Source organism: Pleurodeles waltl, chromosome 9, assembly GCF_031143425.1.
Source record: "Pleurodeles waltl isolate 20211129_DDA chromosome 9, aPleWal1.hap1.20221129, whole genome shotgun sequence".
In the NCBI taxonomy this organism is placed as follows: Eukaryota; Metazoa; Chordata; class Amphibia; order Caudata; family Salamandridae; genus Pleurodeles; species Pleurodeles waltl.
Window position 1 is genome coordinate 1,153,636,493 of NC_090448.1, and position 21,307 is coordinate 1,153,657,799.

General features: G+C 47.4%; 1 protein-coding gene across 1 annotated transcript in view; it reads left to right on the forward strand.

The window, feature by feature from the left end:
- SCG5 (secretogranin V) overlaps positions 1-21,307 on the forward strand; it is a 56,222-nt gene that overhangs the window by 22,939 nt on the left and 11,976 nt on the right. Inside the window, exons 4-5 of the mRNA XM_069209002.1 lie at positions 1,004-1,116; positions 9,096-9,149. Of these exons, the coding sequence (XP_069065103.1) occupies positions 1,004-1,116; positions 9,096-9,149 (167 nt within the window). The remainder of the gene's footprint in view (positions 1-1,003; positions 1,117-9,095; positions 9,150-21,307) is intronic.

A 21,307-nucleotide genomic window follows, 5' to 3' on the forward strand; every position in this document is an offset into this window, starting at 1 on the left:
AAATGTCCCCTCCACTAGAGACTCTCAAGAATTGCATTTTTCATTAAAAAACTACTGTACTATACCTTTTTGCCCTGATTTTGATAGTCAAATAAGACTAGAAATATGCAAATCCGGGGAAAGTCTTTGAGGAAGATTGATTAGTAGCTGATGGGCCTTCTTCAAGAATGTTTTAAGACCAGTCCTCCAGAAGGAGCAAGTATATTGTAAGTTCTATGAACTCCTAAGGGGCGTTGCCATTCTTGTCTGTGGTGTGCAGAGCTGAATCCCAGGCTCAATCCAGATTTTAGTCATCCTCTTATTCGGATGGAAAAAAGCACAAGAGCAGGGGGCACTATAAAGTCACAGACCACAAACCCCTGGAACCTTTGAATAGTCCTAAACACTTGGTGGAATGTATGTGCCAAATCAGATTCTGTTTGGCAGCTGGGGAGAGAATCAAGATGACTTCATTACAACATAACCCAATTGTGATTGGTTAAATGGCTGCCAATCTAAATAGGTCCCTAGGATCCGGCTCTGACCATTTTACCATCTTTGGAGGTATGGGCATTCCAAATAAAATCAGCATTCCTTTATTTGCGCCCTGGAATCTACCATGTTATTCCATTGAACTGTGGTGTCATTTTTTTGCAGTTTTAACATAGTTAATCTTTTCCAAAGATGAACTAAAACATTGCTTGTTCTCGCTCTGTCTGCTATCACATTGTTTCGTTCACCGACCCCTAATCAAGAGGATCTTATTAAATGTTTAAATTATGTTTGATCAATTTACTTATCCTCCTACTGTGGGTTCTTCTCAAATGTTGACCCTTCTTGCTCTACTTTCCAGTAGAGTAGCACCTGTAGTGGGATTATGACATATGACATGGAAATTATGACATAATATGACATCCTTTAGGCCTGATGTTTGTATGAGGATCTTTACATTGCTTACAACCTACAGTGGTTTACTTAGGCACCTTCACTTCCTTGTTCATATGATGCTTTTCATGGTTTCTAGTTGGTGATGGCTGCTTGGAAAACACACCAGACACAGCGGATTTCAGCCGAGAGTTCCAGCTGCACCAGCACCTCTTCGATCCAGAGCACGATTACCAAGGCCTGGGGAAGTGGGTGAGTAGATTTGGGACATGTCCCTTCACATGTCCTTTTCCATTGCTTTATTTCTGGGAGAGAGATGGCTGACCAGGTGCAGCAAGTAATAACAGTATTTAATCTCCAAAGAACCTTGAATAAGATTCCATCTATTAAATTACACCAACTTGTTGTGAGATCCCTTTTTGCCCAGTCTGCCCTACTATGTGCACCCCAGCAGCCTATGGGATGCTGATGTTGAGTTGCTATCTCTGCTGGGCAGAGGAGGGGCCTGTTGGATCTTATACCTGACAGGTCTCTGAGAGATACGCCAGAGCCTCCACAAAAATGTCCAGCAATAGGGCAAAAAAAGGCTGGTCTAGTTTTGATAGAATTTTTAGGCAGTCACCGCCAACTTCGTGTTATGGGAATGGTATTTGGTGCCATCAGAAACTGTGGGCTGAGTGGTTTTGCATAGGGCAGGTCACATGCCAAAGATGACTCAACCCGCTGACCACCTTTCATTTGTGATAGACTGTGAGTTTTGCCAATGGGGATAGCTCACCAGTGGGAGTCACCAGCAGGGAACACCTCCTGGATGGTGGCTCCCACCTTGGCAGCCTCTTCTACTTCCAGCCGAAAGCTACTCAAACCATCCATAATTGAGGCACAGCATTTATTACCTCACCCCCAATTATTTTAATGCACATTCTTTCAAGCTTGTAATGCAAGAATGTATTAAGGAGCTTATTTTGAGCAAGTAAAGCACACATCCATTTCTTAGGTTGTCACAAATCTTCGTGCAGAAAATGGAGTACTTCTAAAACTGCCCCTGTGGCTGTAGGTGAACATTAACTATTGCAAGCTAATAAGTGCATCAATGCACATAATGAAGGGACTAGATGAGATTAAAGGAAAAAAGTATTATATGATCTTCTGAAAACACGGCCCTGGGCATTTTTTTGAATGACATCCAGCAGTCTGCTCCATAACTTAGCGACTAGGAAGCCAGAGGTTTTGCTGCAAGCGGTTACTCTCTTGCGAGTTGGTACATTGAGAAACATTTGGTCCACAGTCACATGGACTCTGTGGCTTGGTTTATAAAGACTGGAGCTTTCAATAATTTATGAATGATATAAAGCAATCTGAACTGAATACCACCTAGCTGGGACCCTAGCACCGGAGCAATAGTGTATGTTCCTTTCAATGTGTGCTGGAGATCGTCTTGTCAGCTGTATTTCAGTAGGCTGTGTATGAGAGGCTCATTTTTCAGCTGTACTTCTGTAAAGTGATTTGCAATTTGTCAGCCTTAGACCCAACATCTGCTCTAGCTCTGGTGGCAAGACATTGTACGAGCAGAAAGAAGACCCCGGAGAAGTATTTCAAGATTCCGGGCAGTATATATTGTAACTGGCTAGGCCCAAATAGTCGTCTCACCCAGCTTGGCCTCGTTCAAGAAGGATCTGAAAACATTATGGTTCATAGAGACTTCCTTCAAGTGATGCTCCATTACAAGACCAGCTCCAGGTCCATCAACGGGGGCAGTGGGGTGGCTGAGGAAGAATTATTACTAAGGCTCCGCACTTTTTCAGAGCTCTGTATTTGTGCTACAATTTTGTACACTACTGAATTCTTCTTTCTCTCATTCTTCTAATTTCTTGCTCTACCCTATCCTCCACTTTTTAGCGCTTCATCTACTCCTCAGCTTCCTCTCCTCAGCCCTCCAGTTATCTAGCATTTCCCCACGTTTACCGCTACAAGGACCTTTGTCTTATATTTCTTCACGTATCCTTTCTCTTCATCTTGATCTTCCCCAACTCCTTCCGCCTCCCCATGTCCTCCAGCCCTTCATCCCCCCGTTCATCTAAGTTCTTGCTCCTCCGTCATCCAACCCTTGCTATTGTTAAAGAAAAAAGGCTTCTCTCCCCAGCCGTGTTTCCATCACCACCCATTTTCCTTTCTCCTATTTCAAACTTGCTTCATACTTCCCTTTTTTAGCCCTACCCATCATTAATCTTGGACTTTTATCTTGTCATTCCTTCTCTCCCACCGCTCCCCTTCAACCTTTACCTCTCCCTTGTGGCCCTCCTTCTTCTGCCTTATGTTATGCAGATTTCTAGAGTGCACCGTCACCTACTAGGGTATCCTGGCATCTTCTCCTCCCTTGAGCACTTCTTCCTTTCATCACTTTTGCCTCTTCCTCCTTCCGTTGACTTTAGCTCACTACCTCCACCATCTCCTCCAGTAGTTCATTTTTCCTTTATTTTCTCCAATATTTATAGATTAATGTGTTTTGTGAAATTGCAAGTATTTCAGTGGGCTGAGATACACAGAATGTAAAAGGAGAAACAAGGAGGAAACCAAATAATGGGGCGCGAGTCATGGACGCTGTAAGGAGATTCCCAAGCTAACAGTGCAGAGACTCAGCAGGGACCTTTGTCTCACACCAGCTCCTTTGTTTCACACCAGCTCCTTTGTCTCACACCAGCTCCTTTGTCTCAGCCCACCTCAGTCTTGCCTTCTGCTCCCCCTGCATAAATCACTTCCACAGAGCAAGAGTAAGCAGAATGGCCTTCACTAGACACCTATTTGATCAACCAGCTCATAGCAATGGTAGCTCGCTTATTGGGCCGTGGAGGTGCTGGCCCACCAAAAGACCATCTGTCCGTATCCAGTCCTAGATCTGCAAAACTCTACCATCTGCAACCTATGGGAAATGTCTATTCTTTGATCTCTTGTGAGTGGCAGTCAGCATCCACAGTGACCCATGCATGTGTCGTGGACTGAACAGTTCACCACATTTGCACTCTTTGGGCTTGACCTCAACCCTCAGCTCTCAGACAGACCGCCCATCATCTTCAGCATCTTCCTCCCCCAAGAGTCACTGCTCTTGATCACAGATGCTGAGTGAATTACAGCTCAGAGCTTGCAGTACATGGCCAATCACTCCCTGACGTACCCAAAGCTGTGTTTCGATTTGGCCATATAATGCAGACCCCATGCTCTTATTTAAACCTATATGTGGGAGCGTAGGACGTGCAAAGGAGGAGGTTTCAGGAAGAGGCCACATTGTTCCTGGCTGCGATGCGCAGGAGCGTAGGATGACAGACCAAACACTAAGGCTGGGTGAGTGCAGTTGCTGGAAGAAAGGGGATGAGAGTGAGAATGTGTTTGTCCGTCTTTGATGGTGGGTGTTTGATTGTGCACAAATGTTTGTATGAAAGAGCATGCACCTGTGTCTGCTGTGCAGTCCCCTTTCTAACATATAATTCTTAAATATTGTAGTCATGATTGGCATTTTGGATGGTGCCTCTGGCATGATATTGCCCATTGCTGATATATTATGGACTCTCCCAACATAATTCTCTCCAACATAGGCATAATATATAGAAAACCTTTTGGCATATAATGCACATCCCTTATACTTGGTGATGTTGTTTGATGGACATATTAGGCATAATCTGCCTTGTTGTGAGTGTTGATTGTGATGAACATAATCTGTTTGAGGACATGATTTTTACTAAAAATAAAAAGCAAGTATTTCTGGACAAAATAGTTATTTTTTTAATGAATATTAGTTTGCTGTGAGTATTGAGTAAACTTGTCCAAAATGAAAACTTTTGCATTTGGAAGCAAAACAGTAGGCTTTTCATAAATAGATAAGCTGATGCTTCGGCTTAAGTGATTTGTCAAAGAGTGGACACGTCAGCGGTCTCAAGTTTTCTTCCACGATGCAAACGCTGTAATTACCCTACATGTGAAATGTTTCAGGTGTCTCCTATCAAGAACAGGGCCACAGGGGCTTCAAATTGGGCAATTAAGCAAAATAAGCAAACTATTGTGCTGTGTGATGCATCCATCTCAAGCCAAAGCCTCTTATATAGGGTCCCGGCAGGACATGACATCACAGAAAGAGATTGGTACCGTCTTTGAGTGGGAATTGCAGACTACAAACTTGGAAAGGCATACTTTAAAGGCTAACAATGCCATCAGGAGAATGGTGTCCTACATCAGAAGAAAAACCCTTTGACAATCTTCCTCCTTTCTGTTCTCCCACACTCTGCCCATCACCTGCCCAGGCTGGTGCTCCTCAAGGCCTGTGTTGTAGACCTCTAATCAAACAACACTGTCAAAGTGGTTTAGGAGAAGACATCACTTACCTTGCTGAATGCAAGGACCAGAGATGCACTGCATCTACCATGATTTTGGAGCCCTACAAACATGTCTCTTTCTCAGGTAAGTGCTGTATGCAGACATAACTCTATGACTCCCTTCTGAAGCTCTGAGCAGGTCTGAATGCTACTGCCACTGCCAAGAACATTGTACCAACAACGGGGCATGAACTGAGGAAGCAGCTACCTGCCAACACTCACTAGCTGGATAATCTTTCCTAAGGATCAAAGATTAAACATGACCTCAAATCATTTTAGAATTACACATCTCCAGAACCACATAATCTGGCAGTTTCATCATGATTGGTGGTGGTTCATAAGGTAGCCGAAAAAAAGGATCACAAACATATGGTGTCAATTGTCAAGTACGGAAATCAGGAAAAGTGCTTTAGGAGTAACCTGATGAAGGATGACAATTAGAAGAAGCTGTTGTGGTCAAAACTTGACTGTCAATGTAAGAACAGGCTTGTAGTGAGAAGACAACCACACTTTTGCAACAGGAGCAAAAGGAGTAATTGTTAAACTTGACTTGACATTTTGATTTAGAATAACATAAGCCTTCCAAAACCAATTGTTTTAGTTTATATAAATGAGTTAATATAGTAGGTAGTTGTTGGAAGTGACATGAGGTGAAGAAGGGAAAATTCTTGTTTGAACACCTTGCACGCAGAAAAATGGTGAAACAATGGTGGCATTGTGTGAGTTGCATTATTATAAAAATAAATCTGTAAGTGGTAAATAAAGAGCCTACATATCCTAAGAGGCTTTGCAGCAGCATCAAAGATATTGTCCTTTGATTAGTTCCATTTGTCCATTAGGTTGAAAAAACAATTGCAAGAAAGCTTGTACAAGTACTATTACCTTTCAAGGATCTTTTTAAAAAATTTGAAACATATCACGTTCATCTATCAGAAATGATGCTATTTGGTAAACTTTAGAGGCGAAAAATGTCTAGAAGCATTTAGACATTTCTTTTGCTGTAGGTGACTTAGACAAAAGGAAAAAATGGGCCATCTTTCAAAAAGTGTTAGCTATAGTCAAAATAACTTGAAACCCTTATGAAGGTGGACGACACTTCATAAAATAGGTAGTGGTTGTATGCCGTGGTTCAGGAGCCACTAGGAAAGGCTACAAAAATCCAGAAGCCTTTAATGTAACAACTTATATTGAGCACATATGAGGATAGAAATGACAGACTTCACTGTAGGCCACATTATGATTGCAGAAGAAGACCTAATGCCTAACGTGGTCTTTGCTCCCCTTCAGTCTGATATTGTAGGTTCAAGACACATGCAGTACATCAAGCTGTAATTCTTTAATAGGAATATAAGTAGCTTGTTAACTGAAGTGAAAAACATTGTTGTATAAATGGAGTATTGCAATACAAATCATCCAACTCTTTAGGATCCATTTGTTCCTGAGCCTCTTTAAACGTTTCTAAAAAGACTGAACACTTCCAGTCACAACGAGAAAGAGTTAAAAGTTGATCATAACTAAATGATGACTCTAGATAATGACGAGACAATGCATCAGCCAAAAGATTCTTTGAACCAGGAGCATAAGTTATGATGAAATCAGACTGTGCAAAGAAAAATTAAAATTTTGCTTGGTGACAGTTTGCACATTAAAGATTTTGTAAGCATTGTAAGCTCCTGTGATCAGTCCGAATTTCAAAGGGTTTCCTGTTGTCCATTAATAGATGTCTCCATTCAGTACAAGCCACCTTCAAAGTTATTAGCTCTCTCTAAAACTGAATAGGTCATTTTACTGTCAGACAAAATGTCAACCAAGTAAAACATGAGATTTTCATGTTCATCACTTTCTTGCATTTGTAACAAAACAGCATGATAGCGTGACTGTGACATCAGCATCTACAATACATATTTTATAGGTGTCAAATAGCACACAAATGGAGCTTGAGTAAACATCCTTTGATCAAATTATGTGCCTTTTTACCTTTCACATCCCAAATGGAAACCTTACCCCTGTTCAATGTGATGTAATTGTCCAAATCTGCAAAACCCTTGAATAATTGTAATAAACATTTGCAAATCCCCCCAAACGATTTGAGTTTTTTGACATTGTTAGTTGAAAGCCATACACAGATGTCTTACACTTTCTTTGGGTCTACAGATAAATCAGAGACATTCAACATGAACCTAAGGCACTCAACCTTCTCTTTGCCAAATTCACATTCCTCAGGCATAAAGGTTAAAGAGTGTTGCTGGAGCCTTGATAATACCAAATTCATAGTTTCTTCATGCTCACTGATTTTTTTTTTAGAAAAATGCTCAACAACATCCAGATAAATCACAACAAAATGATTACAGGCATTACAAAAATGTAACCCAATTTTGTTAAATGGTTGAAGCATTACACAACCTGAATAGCATTGGGCAATATTCAAAATGTTTAAATAAGGCGCATAAGGCCATTTGTCACTTGTTGCCACTTTTTATAGGCAAATGATACACACCTTGTAAGTTATGTTTAGTAAAGATTTGAACTACTGCTTCCACAATGTATTCAATCAGAGACAAAGTGTAGTGATTCTTAATTTTAATATGATCTATCCCTCAGTAGAAAATGCAGGGATTAGGAGCTTGATCATTCTTCTGGGAAAAAAACCAAAGGTGCCCAGGAGTGGAGAAATGTACGGTCAATCCATTGTGCAAATTCTCCTGTAAATAAGTTTTAGGAATCACATTTCATTCTCCAAAGAGAACAGATGTGTTGTGATGCATCAATTTCAAGGGTGAGCTTTTCTATATATGGTCCAGGTAACACAAGACATCAAGCAAAAGATATTTGCACCATCTTGAATTGAGAATTTCAGACAAGCACGGAGACCATTTTGGAGAAGCACAGATTTAAGAAAATGGTACACTTCAGCTAGAAGAAGAACCTCCTTTTTTTTTTTTTTTTTTAACATCCTTCCTCCATTTCCTGCTCCTGCTCTCTGCTTATCGCCCTCCCAGGTGGGTGCTTCTCATGATCCAGGGAACATCCCTCCAGTCACCCATGGACAGGAGGGCACTAACATATCTATAGGAGAAGATGTCACCCCTTGCACTGAGTGTGAGGACCAGAGATGTGCTGCCACCTTCATGAATATGGAGCCCTGTGAGCACACTGCTGCCTCCGGTGAGCCACCTGTGCACATGTAACAGGAGTTTTAGAATATATTTAAAGCTGATATTTCAGTGATAACTCATGGTGAATTTGGAAGACTCATTGATGTTCGATCATTGGTGGGAGACGGTGTTAGCTGCTTGTGATCATATGTCATAGACCACGTTGTGCTTGGTATAACTTTCACAAGGTCAGATTGCGCCATCTGAAGGTAAGCATGCAGAGAAAAATAGTTCACTGACTTAATAAAAGAAACAAAAAACTAGATAGAATTGATACTTTAGTAGGAAGACGGCAGAATCCTCTAAAGCATGTGGTCTCGTCCAAAACCAGGATTTGCCAGAAATATTTCATTATGTATGAATATATTCAAGGAAACTTTCTTAACTATTATGGCTCTGCAAGAGTCCTCCACTGCCCGCCAAGAAGAGTTGGCCCCATTTTAAAAGGACCCCTGATATTAAAATGTTATTAAGTGAATGTTTCTTAACTACTTTGGTTATTCGCAACTTCTGTTGATGCTTTTTGCTCCCAGAAGTGTCTTCGAAAAGGTGATGCTTACGACTGCTGCACCTCTACCCCTTCCTTAGACTAGGCTCTTGTGTATATTTTCCTGCATTACGTATAAGGCATTGCTTTTCGAAGCTCTCCACTCCAAATTTGTTAACATGCAAATATTTACTTAATCTATAAAGGTGTTTCTTTCTCGTGCAGAACAAGAAGTTGCTGTTCGGAAAAATGAAAGGCGGACAGAAGAGGCGAAAAAGGGTAATTGTGAACATTGATATTTTTATTTGTATATTTGATTATGGTTACAGTCTGATGGGCTTGGGGATGTAAAATGTAGAAGGAGTCCCTGGGAGAGGGAGGTTGTTCTCAAAGTTTAACTTTTGCCTTCCAGCTGTGGGATCTGACTACTAAACCTGGGTTTGCTCTTAAAAACAATATGATCCTGAGCCAGTTGTTTTACCTTTCTTACACTCAATGCCCTTATCTGTCAATAGTGTGAGCATTTATAATTAGGGATTCTGGATTCCAGGTACACCCAATTATAACTGATTAAACACCACCAAAGAGATTATTTCCTTTTCAGTAGAAAATTGGAAAACAAACAGATTTTGCTCCACTGTTACTGCTTTGCCACCTTCTAATTTCAAGCTGTATTATACCTGCAGCCCCAACCTCTAAGCTATGTTCTGTAGTGGATGTTCCCTTTATTACCCATCCAGGCCATGGTTAGCTACTTAATAACCCCTTTTGGCTATCTGCAGGGCCACTGGACCCCCAAGGTCTACTTCACACCTGTTATGGGATCCTGGCTCCTGGCAGGTGTCCTCAGATCACTGCTTGCTGCTGTGTAGTGGCCAGCAGATGAGTAGCTGAATTCTGAGCAGTGCCTCAGTCGAGGGAAAGTGGGATCTCCATGATGTGTTCCTCCTTCATTGAGACAACAAAGATCTCTGTGCTTACGGATGCCTCCAGAATCAATGCCCCCCTATAAAACAAGGCACCCAGCACTCCTGTTCCCAGCTTTAGTTGATGGTGATCTGAAAAGTGAGTTGATAGGAGGCACATCCCCTCGCACAGAAGGATCAGAAGACATATCATGAACATCTTCTCTTCCTATGTTCAGACCAAAAAGGGGTTTATGCCCCTTAAATTGTGTTTCTGAAATTGTGCTGCTTGTCGCACTTAGACTCAGAAAGCTTACAAATTTCTGTATGTGTTTTAGACAGGTCAACGCGAAACATGAAGAAACATTGACTGCTCTGTGTTTTATAGTATTGCTTGCAGATAGGACAATTTCAAGAAAAACAGGTGTATTGGCCTGTTCTGAGCACACAAGTTTAAGTAGGCTATGTTCATAGAATTGCTCCAGCATCACCAAGTACAGCTTCTATTCCTCCTTCCTCCATGTCAAAATGAAGATTGGCACATATGGTGCTGAAACAAGGTTTGACACTTAGCAACATCACTTGTTCAAACCTCTGTGACTACACTTGATAGAAACATTTTGAGATGTACTTATTTTTTCTCCCAAGATGGAAGATATTTATAACTCTACATGCTGCACAGAACACAAAGCTAAAGTGGCTTGTGCGATTCCCACAAATGCCCAGTTGGAACACAGCCCCACAATGCTTCCAAACAATGTCCGCATGATTCGTAAAAATCCATGCTAAGATGCCCTTCTGGTGGCTTGCATATAAACTTAAAGGGCCTAAGTTATGTGTTTGGCGGAGAGAAAACTCTGTTGCAACAGTGACTGTGTTCCCTCCCCACCAACATGGTGGTCCACCCACCCGATTTAAATACTGGCGGACCATAGGTTTAATCTCCGCCATGATTAAACCCCTCTAATGGCACTGGGAGCCATCCAAGGCGGACCTTTAATTCCGCCCACCTGACTTAGATGGTTTTCACTTCCCGTCATTGCCAGGAAAATCCTTTCAGCAATGGGCAGTGAAAACTGCTAAATGCTCCCCTTGCCATTAGTGACTCCCATGGCGAAGGGACCGTTTCCTTCTTGTTTTTCAAAAAGAAACATCCACATTGTGATTTCATAAAAAAAATAAAAATACAGAAAACAGTTTGATGTAAGGCTACGTCATGGTGACAGAGCCCTGCACCAAACTTCAAAAAGTATTGACAGGAGCCGACATAACGGTTGTTGCTGCTACTGCTTTAGAAAATGACCGCCATCTTGGCCGACGTCTCTAAATTAGGCGGGCGGCACATCCGTCAGGGCGACAGAATAATTTAATCCATCGCCCTGGCAGAGAAATGGGCCACCCAAAATGTACTACCTCAGCTACTTCTTCATACAGCAGCACACTTTGTCTTCACCAAAGCCCCCCAGTATGAATCCTGATACCCCAGCAGTCTCCTCCCCTGTGACCAGGTATAGCAGAAGCAGGGCTGGGGCTGACAGTAAAAAACCCTCTTGGTATTTCGAGACGAAGAACGAGGCGTTGTGGTACTGACTTGCAATAGCAGAGCGCTGAGAAGCCCCCATTGCATAGATCTCTTGCTGTAAATAGAGAATATTATTTGGCTGATCTTTGCCATTTGTCTAATGAATACAACAGCAGGAAAGTGAATACAATGTCCACAATAACCTTTTATCAACCACAACGAGGTGTTAGTTAGGTACAAACACCCTCCATCCGTGCACATGGTTGACAGGAGCGGTCCTCTGCTGCTGAAAAGACAGCTTTGAGTACCTAGAAATCAGAGGGGCAGTGAGGTGAAATGATGAAAAGTTACTTGAAAGAGAAAATTCAAAGAAAGTGAGCAAAGAAGGGAGTTTAGAGCAAGACGAAGTCAGGAATATTTGGCAGTACAAACAAAGAGACGTCAATAAAACTAAATGCCTTCAAAAGTACTGGAAAAACCCCACCCCTCTGATTTTTTTACCTAGCAGTAAACACTGATAACCACTGATTTTCACACTTTTAGAAAGCACTGGAAAACACTGGAAATAATTAATAGAAAATAGAAACTGAAGAGAGGAATGTTGATTTATAAACATAGTAATTGACACAAGACCTTCATATTCCCAGAATATTTCACTGGTATTTTGTCATTCTTCCCCTGAGGTGTCCGCTCTGGTTGGCTTTTATTGTGTGTCAGATCGTCCAGAGTGGCATATTTTCCTTTACATTCTGCCCTTTGTTCGGAAGCCTGGTTACCTATCATTATACTCTTTGATTACACATATTTAACTATACACAAATTCCTTTAGTTACACACTACATCTCCTGGTTATGCATTATTTCCTTTGCTTACTTACTATGCCCTTTGGTAGTCACTGCACCCTTTACTTGTGCACTACTCCCTTTGGTAATGCACCACACAATTAGGCTATTCTTTACTCTACTGGCCTATGCATTGCATCCTTTGATTACGAACTACACCCTTTTGTTACACGCTGTACCCACTTGGTATGTACTGCACCCTTTGATTATGCACTGCTTCTTTTCCTTATGCACTACTCTCTTGGGAAACGCCTTACATTCCTTATTTACGCGCCACTTTATTTGGCTAACTACAAACTTTTGTTATGCCCTACACTGTTTGGTTATGTACTGGGCCCATTTGTTATGCACTACACCCCTTGGTTTACACCACTCCCTTTGGTGTTGCACTACTTTCTTTCAACCTGCACTACTCTAGCAGGTTCTACACTCCACTCCACTGATTGTTGACTTCACTGTTCGGTTTGACGCATCATCGTACCCTACTGCTCAACTATCCCCTTTCCACATCACTTATGCACTAACTTTGTTCTTCATTACACTCTTTGGATATGAACTATCCCTCTCAGGTAGCACTGCTCCTCTTGACCATGTAGTACCCTCTGGGCTATGCACTGCACCCTGTGTGATGCACTGCTCCTCTAGGCTACGCACTGCACCCTGTACTGATGCACTGCTCCTCTTGGCCATGCAGTACCCTCTAGTCTATGCACTGCACCCTGTGCTAATGATGCACTGCTCCTCTTGGCCATGCAGTGCCCCTCTAGGCTATGCACTGCACCCTGTGCTGATGCACTGCTCCTCTTGGCCATGCAGTGCCCCTCTAGGCTATGCACTGCTTCTCTTGGCCATGCAGTGCCCCTCTAGGCTATGCACTGCACCCTGTGCTGATGCACTGCTCCTCTTGGCCATGCAGTGCCCTCTAGGCTGTGCACTGCACCCTGTGCTGATGCACTGCTCCTCTTGGCCATGCAGTGCCCTCTAGGCTGTGCACTGCACCCTGTGCTGATGCACTGCTCCTCTTGGCCATGCAGTGCCCTCTAGGCTATGCACTGCAGCACCCTGTGCTGATGCACTGCTCCTCCTCTTGGCCATTCAGTACCCTCTAGGCTATGCACTGCACCCTGTGCTGATGCACTGCCCCTCCTCTTGGCTATGCAGTACCCTCTAGGCTATGCACTGCACCCTGTACTGATGCACTGCTCCTCTTGGCAATGCAGTGCCCCTCTAGGCTATGCACTGCACCTTGTGCTGATGCACTGCTCCTCTTGGCCATGCAGTACCCTCTAGGCTATGCACTACACCCTGTGCTGAGGCACGGCTCCTCTTGGCCATGCAGTACCCTTCTAAGCTATGCACTACAGCCTTTGCTGAGGCACTGCTTCTCTTGGCCATGCAGTACCCCTCTAGGCTATGCACCGCATCCTGTGCTGATGCACTGCTTCTCTTGGCCATGCAGTGCCTCTCTAGGCTATGCACTGCACCCTGGGCTGGTGCACTGCTCCTCTTGGCCATGCACTGCACCCTGTGCTGATGCACTGCTCCTCTTGGCCATGCAGTTCCCCTCTAGGCTATGCACTACAGCCTTTGCTGATGCACTGCTCCTCTTGGCCATGCAGTACCCCTCTAGGCTATGCACTACAGCCTTTGCTGATGCACTGCTCCTCTTGGCCATGCAGTACCCATCTAGGCTATGCACGCACTGTGTGCTGATGCACTGCTTCTCTTGGCCATGCAGTGCCTCTCTAGGCTGTGCACCGCACCCTGTGCTGATGCACTGCTTCTCTTGGCCATGCAGTGCCTCTCTAGGCTGTGCACCGCACCCTGTGCTGATGCACTGCTTCTCTTGGCCATGCAGTGCCTCTCTAGGCTATGCACCGCACCCTGTGCTGATGCACTGCTCCTCTTGGCAATGCAGTCCCCTCTAGGCTATGCACTACACCCTTTGCTGCTGCACTGCTCCCCTTGGCCATGCAGTACCCTCTAGGCTATGCACTACACCCTGTGCTGATGCACAGCTCCTCTTGGCCATGCAGTACCCTTCTAAGCTATGCACTACAGCCTTTGCTGAGGCACTGCTTCTCTTGGCCATGCAGTACCCCTCTAGGCTATGCACCGCACCCTGTGCTGATGCACTGCTTCTCTTGGCTATGCAGTGCCTCTCTAGGCTATGCACTGCACCCTGTGCTGATGCACTGCTCCTCTTGGCCATGCAGTGCCATCTAGGCTGTGCACTGCACCCTGTGCTGATGCACTGCTCCTCTTGGCCATGCAGTACCCTCTAGGCAATGCACTGCACCCTGTGCTGATGCACTGCTCCTCTGGGCTATGCATTGCACCCTGTGCTGATGCACTGCTCCTCTTGGCCATGCAGTACCCTCTAGGCTATGCACTGCCCCCTGTGCTGATGTACTGTCCCTCTTGGCCATGCAGTTCCTCTCTAGGCTATGCACTACAGCCTTTGCTGATGCACTGCTCCTCTTGGCCATGCAGTACCCCTGTAGGCTACGCACTACAGCCTTTGCTGATGCACTGCTCCTCTTGGCCATGAAGTACTCCTCTAGGCTATGCACCGCACCCTGTGCTGATGCACTGCTTCTCTTGGCCACGCAGTGCCTCTCTAGGCTGTGCACTGCACCCTGTACGGATGCACTGCTCCTCTTGGCCATGCAGTGCCTCTCTAGGCTATGCACCGCACCCTGTGCTGATGCACTGCTCCTCTTGGCCATGCAGTGCCTCTCTAGGCTATGCACCACACCCTGTGCTGATGCACTGCTCCTCTTGGCCATGCAGTACCCTCTAGGCTATGCACTACACCCTTTGCTGATGCACTGCTCCTCTTGGCCATGCAGTACCCTCTAGGCTATGCACTACACCCTGTGCTGATGCACGGCTCCTCTTGGCCATGCAGTACCCTCTAGGCTATGCACTACACCCTTTGCTGATGCACTGCTCCTCTTGGCCATGCCGTACCCTCTAGACTATGCACTACACCCTGTGCTGATGCACTGCTCCTCTTGGCCATGCAGTGCCTCTCTAGGCTATGCACTGCACCCTGTGCTGATGCACTGCTCCTGTTGGCCATGCACCACACCCTGTGCTGATGCACTGCTCCTCTTGGCCATGCAGTACCCTTCTAAGCTATGCACTACATCCTTTGCTGATGTACTGCTTCTCTTGGCCATGCAATGCCCCTTTAGGCTATGCACTGCACCCCTTGCTGATGCACTGCTCCTCTTGGCCATGCAGTACCCCTCTAGGCTATGCACCGCACCCTGTGCTGATGCAGTGCCCCTCTAGGGTATGCACTGCACCCTGTGCTGATGCACTGCTCCTCTTGGCCATGCAGTGCCCTCTAGGCTATGCACTGCAGCACCCTGTGCTGATGCACTGCTCCTCCTCTTGGCCATGCAGTACCCTTCTAAGCTATGCACTACAGCCTTTGCTGAGGCACTGCTTCTCTTGGCCATGCAGTACCCCTCTAGGCTATGCACCGCATCCTGTGCTGATGCACTGCTTCTCTTGGCCATGCAGTGCCTCTCTAGGCTATGCACTGCACCCTGGGCTGGTGCACTGCTCCTCTTGGCCATGCACTGCACCCTGTGCTGATGCACTGCTCCTCTTGGCCATGCAGTTCCCCTCTAGGCTATGCAGTACAGCCTTTGCTGATGCACTGCTCCTCTTGGCCATGCAGTACCCCTCTAGGCTATGCACTACAGCCTTTGCTGATGCACTGCTCCTCTTGGCCATGCAGTACCCATCTAGGCTATGCACGCACCGTGTGCTGATGCACTGCTTCTCTTGGCCATGCAGTGCCTCTCTAGGCTGTGCACCGCTCCCTGTGCTGATGCACTGCTTCTCTTGGCCATGCAGTGCCTCTCTAGGCTGTGCACCGCACCCTGTGCTGATGCACTGCTTCTCTTGGCCATGCAGTGCCTCTCTAGGCTATGCACCGCACCCTGTGCTGATGCACTGCTCCTCTTGGCAATGCAGTCCCCTCTAGGCTATGCACTACACCCTTTGCTGCTGCACTGCTCCCCTTGGCCATGCAGTACCCTCTAGGCTATGCACTACACCCTGTGCTGATGCACAGCTCCTCTTGGCCATGCAGTACCCTTCTAAGCTATGCACTACAGCCTTTGCTGAGGCACTGCTTCTCTTGGCCATGCAGTACCCCTCTAGGCTATGCACCGCACCCTGTGCTGATGCACTGCTTCTCTTGGCTATGCAGTGCCTCTCTAGGCTATGCACTGCACCCTGTGCTGATGCACTGCTCCTCTTGGCCATGCAGTGCCATCTAGGCTGTGCACTGCACCCTGTGCTGATGCACTGCTCCTCTTGGCCATGCAGTACCCTCTAGGCTATGCACTGCACCCTGTGCTGATGCACTGCTCCTCTGGGCTATGCATTGCACCCTGTGCTGATGCACTGCTCCTCTTGGCCATGCAGTACCCTCTAGGCTATGCACTGCCCCCTGTGCTGATGCACTGTCCCTCTTGGCCATGCAGTTCCTCTCTAGGCTATGCACTACAGCCTTTGCTGATGCACTGCTCCTCTTGGCCATGCAGTACCCCTGCAGGCTACGCACTACAGCCTTTGCTGATGCACTGCTCCTCTTGGCCATGAAGTACTCCTCTAGGCTATGCACCGCACCCTGTGCTGATGCACTGCTTCTCTTGGCCACGCAGTGCCTCTCTAGGCTGTGCACTGCACCCTGTACGGATGCACTGCTCCTCTTGGCCATGCAGTGCCTCTCTAGGCTATGCACCACACCCTGTGCTGATGCACTGCTCCTCTTGGCCATGCAGTGCCTCTCTAGGCTATGCACCACACCCTGTGCTGATGCACTGCTCCTCTTGGCCATGCAGTACCCTCTAGGCTATGCACTACACCCTTTGCTGATGCACTGCTCCTCTTGGCCATGCAGTACCCTCTAGGCTATGCACTACACCCTGTGCTGATGCACGGCTCCTCTTGGCCATGCAGTACCCTCTAGGCTATGCACTACACCCTTTGCTGAAGCACTGCTCCTCTTGGCCATGCCGTACCCTCTAGACTATGCACTACACCCTGTGCTGATGCACTGCTCCTCTTGGCCATGCAGTGCCTCTCTAGGCTATGCACTGCACCCTGTGCTGATGCACTGCTCCTGTTGGCCATGCACCACACCCTGTGCTGATGCACTGCTCCTCTTGGCCATGCAGTACCCTTCTAAGCTATGCACTACATCCTTTGCTGATGCACTGCTTCTCTTGGCCATGCAATGCCCCTTTAGGCTATGCACTGCACCCCTTGCTGATGCACTGCTCCTCTTGGCCATGCAGTACCCCTCTAGGCTATGCACCGCACCCTGTGCTGATGCAGTGCCCCTCTAGGCTATGCACTGCACCCTGTGCTGATGCACTGCTCCTCTTGGGCATGCAGTGCTCTCTAGGCTATGCACTGCACCCTGTGCTGATGCACTGCTCTTCCTCTTGGCCATGCAGTACCCTGTAGGCTATGCACTGCACCCTGTACGGATGCACTGCTCCTTTTGGCCATGCAGTGCCCCTCTAGGCTATGCACTGCACCCTGTGCCGATGCATTGCTCCTCTTGGCCATGCAGTGCCCCTCTAGGCTATGCACTGCACCCTGTGCTGATGCACTGCTCCTCTTGGCCATGCAGTGCCCTCTAGGCTATGCACTGCAGCACCCTGTGCTGATGCACTGCTCCTCCTCTTGGCCATTCAGTACCCTCTAGGCTATGCACTGCACCCTGTGCAGATGCACTGCTCCTCCTCTTGGCTATGCAGTACCCTCTAGGCTATGCACTGCACCCTGTACTGATGCACTGCTCCTCTTGGCAATGCAGTGCCCCTCTAGGCTATGCACTGCACCCTGTGCTGAGGCACGGCTCCTCTTGGCCATGCAGTACCCTTCTAAGCTATGCACTACAGCCTTTGCTGAGGCACTGCTTCTCTTGGCCCTGCAGTACCCCTCTAGGCTATGCACCGCACCCTGTGCTGATGCACTGCTTCTCTTGGCCATGCAGTGCCTCTCTAGGCTATGCGCTGCACCCTGTGTTGATGCCCTGCTCCTCTTGGCCATGCAGTGCCTCTCTAGGCTATGCACCGCACCCTGTGCTGATGCACTGCTTCTCTTGGCCATGCAGTGCCTCTCTTGGCTATGCACTGCACCCTGTGCTGATGCACTGCTCCTCTTGGCCATGCAGTGCCTCTCTAGGCTATGCACCACACCCTGTGCTGATGCACTGCTCCTCTTGGCCATGTAGTGCCTCTCTAGGCTATGCACCGCACCCTGTGCTGATGCACTGCTCCTCTTGGCCATGCAGTACCCTCTAGGCTATGCACTACACCCTGTGCTGATGCACTGCTCCTCTTGGCCATTCAGTGCCTCTCTTGGCCATGCACTACAGCCTTTGCTGATGCACTGCTTCTCTTGGCCATGAAATGCCCCTCAAGACTATGCACTGCACCCTGTGCTGATACACTGCTCCTCTTGGCTATGCAGCGCCTCTCTAGGCTATGCACTGCACCCTGTGCTGATGCACTGCTTCTCTTGGCCATGCAGTACCCCTCTAGGCTATTCACCGCACCCTGTGCTGATGCACTGCTCCTCTTGGCCATGCAGTGCCCCTCTAGGCTATGCACTACAGCCTTTGCTAAAGCACTGCTTCTCTTGGCCATGCAGTGCCCCTCTAGGCTATGCACTGCACCCTATGCAGATGCACTGCTCCTCTTGGCCATGCAGTGCCCTCTAGGCTATGCACTGCACCCTGTGCTGATGCACTGCTCCACCTCTTGGCCATGCAGTACCCTCTAGGCTATGCACTGCACCATGTACGGATGCACTGCTCCTCCTGGCCATGCAGTGCCCCTCTAGGCTATGCACTGCACTCTGTGCCGATGCACTGCCCCTCTTGGCCACGCAGTGCCCCTCTAGACTATGCACTGCTCCTCTTGGCCATGCAGTACCCTCTAGGCTATGCACTGCACCCTGTGCTGATGCACTGCTCCTCTTGGCCATGCAGTGCCCCTCTTGGCTATGCACTGCACCCTGTGCTGATGCACTGCTCCTCTTGGCCATGCAGTGCCCTCTAGTCTATGCACTGCAGCACCCGGTGCTGATGCACTGCTCCTCCTCTTGGCCAGTCAGTACCCTCTAGGCTATGCACTGCACCCTGTGCTGATGCACTGCTCCTCCTCTTGGCCATGCAGTACCCTCTAGGCTATGTGCTGCACCCCGTACTGATGCACTGCTCCTCTTGGCAATGCAGTGCCCCTCTAGGCTATGCACTGCACCTTGTGCTGATGCACTGCTTCTCTTGGCCATGCAGTACCCTCTAGGCTATGCACTGCACCCTGTGCTGATGCACTGCTCCTCTTGGCCATGCAGTGCCCCTCTAGGCTATGCACTACAGCCTTTGCTGAAGCACTGCTTCTCTTGGCCATGCAGTGCCCCTCTAGGCTATGCACTGCACCCTATGCAGATGCACTGCTCCTCTTGGCCATGCAGTGCCCTCTAGGCTATGCACTGCACCCTGTGCTGATGCACTGCTCCACCTCTTGGTCATGCAGTACCCTCTAGGCTATGCACTGCACCATGTACGGATGCACTGCTCCTCCTGGCCATGCAGTGCCCCTCTAGGCTATGCACTGCACCCTGTGCCGATGCACTGCCCCTCTTGGCCACGCAGTGCCCCTCTAGACTATGCACTGCTCCTCTTGGCCATGCAGTACCCTCTAGGCTATGCACTGCACCCTGTGCTGATGCACTGCTCCTCTTGGCCATGCAGTGCCCCTCTTGGCTATGCACTGCACCCTGTGCTGATGCACTGCTCCTCTTGGCCATGCAGTGCCCTCTAGTCTATGCACTGCAGCACCCGGTGCTGATGCACTGCTCCTCCTTTTGGCCAGTCAGTACCCTCTAGGCTATGCACTGCACCCTGTGCTGATGCACTGCTCCTCCTCTTGGCCATGCAGTACCCTCTAGGCTATGCGCTGCACCCCGTACTGATGCACTGCTCCTCTTGGCAATGCAGTGCCCCTCTAGGCTATGCACTGCACCTTGTGCTGATGCACTGCTTCTCTTGGCCATGCAGTACCCTCTAGGCTATGCACTGCACCCTGTGCTGATGCACTGCTCCTCTTGGCCATGTAGTGCCCATCTAGGCTATGCACTGCACCCTGTGCTCATGCACTGCTCCTCCTGGCCATACAGTACCCTCTAGGCTTTGCACTGCACCCTGTGCTGATGCACTGCTCCTCTTGACAATGCTGTATATCCTTGGATGTGAACTACCACCGGGGTCACTAAAGGCTTCGAAAATGCACTTCACCGTTTGCTTATGCACTCTTTGAGTAGTTTGTGGTCTGTACCTCCTTTGTTATTCACAGCAGCATTCATTCGGATATGTGCTACTCACCATATACCCTGATCCATTCCTAATGTGAAAACAGTAGCCCAGTTGCCCAAAACCGCCATACTGTAAATAGCTCACAGTTAAGTGAATGAAAGAAGCCAATGAGCAGACAAACAAGGAATACATTCAAATAATCTGTTACCATATAGACACATTAATTTACTTAGCTGGCACAATGGTTCCTCTTTAAAGTTTAAAGGGGCTATCATTAAACAGAGTGACATTAGACATCAAACCCCATGGAGATGTCATCAGGCAGAGGGGCATTCTGCAATGTATAACCTGGGCAAGCATTATAAAATAAAGAGCATTAAACCTACAACCCAACCAGACATCATCAAACAAAGGGGCAATAAGGAACCAGGCGTGCTAGAAACCATGTCCGCATCAATATTCAGATCTGACAAATTACAACAATTTTCAAGCCTACCGTGCACAACTGAAGTACAGCTGGTGGGGCCACAACAGACAGACACAATCCAAAGGCCAAGCACACTTGGTAGAATCACACTGATATAAGGCACTGACAGGCTCATTATTATGTGCTGGAATTCCGCATGCGGAGGACCAGAGTTACTTGCACCATTGCACTTGCAAATTCTGTGGAAATACAAGGGTCCGGTCATGTGTCTCCTGGAGCTTTGGTGAGGGAAACCGCAGGGGAGAATGAAGAAATATTGAGGGAGTTGGACCTATAATTAGCAATTCCCCAATTAATGACTTACAGTTCAGTTCTATCCCCTTTA